A 5,289-nucleotide genomic window follows, 5' to 3' on the forward strand; every position below is an offset into this window, starting at 1 on the left:
AGTGTCTGCAAAGTTCTGCATTTGCAAAGATTTTAATATACTCGAGTGAGCTAAATGATATTTTAATCCTATTATATAAATTGCAGTGTCTTACAACTTAAAACACTTATTTTACAGAAGTCTAGACAGCCAGGCCAACCTTAAACATTCAAACTGCATTTCATTTATTTCAAGTGAGTGTACAATAACCAGCAACAATGATAGGTTGTAGTATTTTTCATAACTCCAATCCCTTCCCTCAACCTTCATACGCCGAAAACACACAGACAAACATGCAAAAGTGCAAAAGCAAACAAACAAAAAATATGCTATACTGAAGTATATTTTTGGCACTAAAGCAAAGGAAAAACAGTCACAGAGTTGTAAGGATCAATAGCTTAATATGACCATGATTTATGGTGTAATTATATCCATAAAGCCTCACAGCCAGAAAATGTCCAAATCCATTATTGATCCAAGTAAAAAGTAGTTTCCAAGTAAGAAAATTATAGGAGCCGAAGTTCTTTCAGTTAAATGGTAAAAGTTTAGATATTTGGTCCAAAGCTGCATTAGATATGATTTGAATAAGATGGTTGAGTTGTTTTATTTTGAAGTTATATGGTAAAAATTGTTGATAGGACTGAGAAAAAAAGGTTGACCTAAATGCAGAGGAACAAGACTGAATTTTCTGTTCGCTGCCAGTTGTACTGCAAGATCTGTAAAACTCTCAGTGGAATTCACAAAGTGTTGGACTCTTTTGGACTCTGTTGTAAGAACCGTTGCAGTGAGCACAAAGTGCTATTCATAGTCCAGATACTTGAGACACTTGGCAATCAAAAGCGCCTCTTTGGATGTCCTTAGAGTGTAAATGTCTTAACTGAAGTCTCACCAGTGACATCAGTAAAACAAATCATCTGAAATAATTACAACTTTGAAGATGGGCTGAATTTCGCAGCCCCACAGCTGTTTGATTCTCCCTCTTTTTTTTGCTTGTGTACCCCCCATGTCCAGCTTGCTCATGTTTCATCCATTTAAGTCCACTTGTGTGTGCACACAGCCCAGAATCCCACTGGAGATATCTGGTTTCATCTAAAAACAGAGTTCATTGTTCACTGAGATGATATTGAACACTGAAACAAAACAGTATGTCTGTTGTCGTGCTGCAATCCTGGATTATCTCCCATTTTTCAGGTGCGTTTTATTAAGGGGGCTGAATGAGTGGGCTGGCCGGGTTGGTCCTGCTACATTAGCAGGTGGGACGGGCTACTGAGCCATTCTGGATCTGGAACCTGTTACCTGCACACTTGAGGCAGGAATCACAGCACGGCAGAGGCAAAACATGGTTTTTCTAACACCTAAAATCATGCAGAGGACTGCACTCTTTGTGACGTTTGGTGGTTTGGTGACCTCTGGGATCACAGCCTTCCTTCCATTCTGGAAGACGATGAACTCTGATCTGAACGAAGTGGAGAACTGGTTCTCCGGACTGTGGCACATGTGTCTCTACACAGAGGAGGTGGGGATCCAGTGTAAGGCCTATGACTCCATCCTGGGACTGCCGATGGACCTGCAGATCTCTAGGGTGCTGGTGTCGGTGTCTATAGGCTCTGGAGGCTTGGCTCTGGTGGCCGTCTTCCCAGGACTGGAGGGAGTTGAGATGTGCGTGGGGCAGCCTGGCCTGAAGAGACGGCTCCTTATCCTCGGCGGGGTGCTGTCCTGGGTGTCAGGGCTCACCACTCTGGTTCCGGTCTCTATTGTGGCCTACACGACTCTGGTGGACTTCTGGGACGAGGGTTTTCCTGATGTGATGCCACGCTGGGAGTACGGAGAGGCGATGTTCTCCGGCTGGTTTGGAGGTTTGGCTCTGGTCATCGGAGGGACGCTATTCTTTGTAGCTGTGTGCATGGGGGACTTCGACCAGAGGCCACCGAGCGTCCCGAACAGCCCGCAGGTGAAACACAGGACAAAGCAGTACCTGAAGACAGAGGTGTTGTAAACTGTCCAATGTGTCAGCTGCACATTCATATACTTCATATGGAGACTGCCAGCTGGTGGACTTGAGAGATGAGACAGTGAAATGACTTGTGAAATACTTCTGTGGCACTATTTGTGTGACAATGTCAAGAATAATATTTCAGACTCAAGCAGCATGAAAAGCAAACATGGTTTCTGTTTTATTTGTTCTTCTCAATTTAAATTGTTACAGAAAGTATTAATAGAGACATTTTCCTAATCAACTTTTCATTAACTATTAATGTAATGTGAGTTAATAAGCAGCTGCAGTAGATTTTATTCCTATGGAGTGGGTTGCTCTAACAATTGTCAATTTAATCTGAGTTTAGATGTAATCAGAGTTTAGCAAAACTGGATTTAAAATGAGTATTTCTTAAGAAAGATGTTACATTATTTGCTAACTAGCTAAAAAATTCTATTGTATGTTATTGTATCAAATGGGCTCATCTCGTAAACACAATAATTTGAACGCACCATCATGATTACTTATGATTACTACCATTTTGAAAGTTAATCCTCCTTAAATGTAAGTTTAAACTGAAATTTAATGGTTTGGTGCAACAGAATTAGCTTTAGAGCAAAAACTGAACTGATGTTAAAGAGAGTCTAATCTTCAGCTAGTTTAAAGGCTTCATGCAACATAAATTAAAGTTAAACCATGATTTAATGGGGCTTAAAATATTCCTTTTTGGTGCAGCCCCAATAAGAAGCAAAGAAAGCAATGTTTTTCATTTATACACTGTAAAAATAAAGGTTTCAGGAGTTTTAGAGTTTTTAACTCTTCATTTACATATGTGAACGTATTTGTGATTCAGAGCTGTGTTTGTTGTGAATTCTTTTGATGATTTTAGTTTGAGGAATAAAACTTGGATAAGCCCACTGTTGCTTGTAAATAAATGCCCTATATGCAAAAAAAGAAATTATCTTGAGCACAAAATTTTGTTTAAAATATTGCAAAAACAAGAATAACCTTGGAAAAAGTACATAAAGACATGCAGCAGTACACTAAGTAAATAGCTACTCTCCGGTCCCATGCACAGGTCTGTAGTTTACTAATTAGGAACCCTAAATAAGCATGAAAATGTCCGACATTAGTTGTCCAGGGTCTCTGAGCCCACTGCCAGGGCAGGAGTGAATAGTTGCATTCCAGCACTGCAGTTCCTCTGTGTTAAATTTCGTTTCGGGGAGGGACTTGGCACCGTCAGCTCCTCTTATTGGCTCCAGTGTACTGCTGTACATTGTGATGATTAGACCTGATTTGGGCTTTTTTTTTTGTCAGTTTACTGGCTGTCACAACAAATCACAAAATGATACAAAATAAATTGAGTCCAGTTTGTGTTACATAAAACTGTGTGTAGATCTTGTTCATTTCCTTAACTGACAATTTGTTTTGATCTAATTACCCCGTCTGCTTGAATCCACCCTGATAGCAGCTGACATTAATATTTTGTCAGTCTCTGATTTGATAGTTCAGTCCATGAATGATTCATTCACATCTCTTGCCTCTGTTAATCTGGGTTTTTGGATGCTGCAGCTGTCTGGCCCCTGCAGAAAGAAGAGAGTCCCCCTCTGTAATTCAATTAAACTGAGTGATGTATCAGTGATGTAAGGTTGCTGCCCCCGACACCGCTCACCCCTCCTCCCACTCAAACATGCTTTTACATATGCTTGAACACATGCAGAGAGCAACACAAACACCCGGACACTGGAGGACATGTGCCCTTGTCAGCTGCTGGTAGGAAGACGGTAGAAATGTCTAGAAAGTTTTCATTTGCACACATTAGCATTCTGTTAGTGCTGCATCCTGATGATCATCCTGCATGTGTCAGTGCTGTCATCGTTTCCATAGGAATGAGTCTGAGATTATCAGGTGAACGACCTTGTCCCCGCAGGTACGCTCTTACAAATAAGGGTTCCAAAAGGGTTCTTCCTGAGGGGCTGAGGCTCTACCCAGAACCATTTAGTTCTGAAGAACCCTTTTAGGAAGAAATTGTTCCATCAAGGGTTCTTTGTACCAAAATAGGGAACAACAATTCCCTGTAGAAACCCCTGAGTGTGTTCTAGATAAAACAATTGGAATATAAATGGGTTCTCAGTAGAATGCCCTAGGTGGGTACTAGATAACACCCTTTGAATATAAAGGGGTTCCCAGGAGAGTGCCTTAGGTGGGTTCTAGATAAAACACTTGGGCTATAATATGGATCCTGGGAGAATCCCCCAGGTGGGTTCTACATAAAACCCTTGGAATATAAAAGAGTTCTTGGGAGAATGCCCTAGGTGGGTTCTAGAACAAACCCTCAGAATATAAAAGGGTTCTTCGGAGAGTGCCCTCGGTGATTTCTAGATAAAAACCTGGATAAGTGCTTGTTAGCAGCTTTAGAAGGTGGAAAGATTCTGGACAGAATCCCAGCAAGGGTTCCTGAATTCCTTGAAGAATTCTTTCATCCAGGATCTTTATACCATAATATAAATGGGTTCTCAGTAGAACCCCTTGGGTGGGTTCTAGATAAAACCCTTGAAATATAAAAGGGTTCTCAGTAGATTTCCCTGAATGGGTTCTAGATGAAACATTTGGAATATAAAAGGGTTCTCAGGGGAATGCTCCAGGTGGATTCCAGATAAAACCTTTGGTTTATAAAAGGGTGGGTGAAACGTTTCACAGATAGTTCTAGGTATAATCCTTTATGTTTCAAATAGAACAGGAACCAAAAAAGTTTCTCCTACTGGGACAAGCCAAAGAACCCTTTATGGTTCTAGTTAGCACCTTTATTTCTAAAAGTGTATTTAAAGGGGAGGCTCGGTTGCTCCCACAGTGGGAGCATGTAAGGAATGGAAATATGTTGGGAGCTCATTTCTATAAGACTCAGTATACCTTTATAATCCTGCTCCACCAGACCCCCCCTGACTGAAACTGGGATTTACTGCACCAACTGCACTTTCACTCTTTCTCCTCCTGCTGCACAAACACACACTGTAAGAGCTGTTTTATTGTCTCAAGTGTAGTTTTTACATGTCTTCTGGTGGTCAGTACAGATAGGTAAGTTTTAACAATAGCTGCAGCAGCACATACACATGCAGTACAATGCATGCACAGCACAGCGTGATAAGTGGGCAGTCAGACCAGGCAGTGCAGTGGGGAGGGCAGCAAGTGTTTGATCAGGCTTAACTGGCAAGTCAGGTCCTTTGACATCTGAAGGCGAGGCTGAAAGGGTCTGTAAAAGCAAGAGAAAGAGAGAGTGTGTGTGTGCTTAAGTGCGTGTGTGTGTGTGTGTGTGTTTCTGAAAGAGAAAGAGGAGG

At 41.4% G+C, this 5,289-nt stretch overlaps 1 protein-coding gene across 1 annotated transcript; it reads left to right on the plus strand.

The window, feature by feature from the left end:
• Positions 1-1,245: 1,245 nt before the first annotated feature.
• Positions 1,246-2,555, plus strand: cldn26 (claudin 26). The gene has a single exon (XM_084729435.1). The coding sequence runs from the start codon at positions 1,319-1,321 to the stop codon at positions 1,973-1,975; it is 657 nt and encodes a 218-aa protein (XP_084585561.1). The 5' UTR covers positions 1,246-1,318; the 3' UTR covers positions 1,976-2,555.
• The last annotated feature ends 2,734 nt before the right edge of the window (positions 2,556-5,289 follow it).

The sequence above is a fragment of the Lutjanus erythropterus genome, chromosome 10, assembly GCF_056507025.1.
Source record: "Lutjanus erythropterus isolate fLutEry1 chromosome 10, fLutEry1.hap2, whole genome shotgun sequence".
NCBI classification, from domain to species: domain Eukaryota; kingdom Metazoa; phylum Chordata; class Actinopteri; order Lutjaniformes; family Lutjanidae; genus Lutjanus; species Lutjanus erythropterus.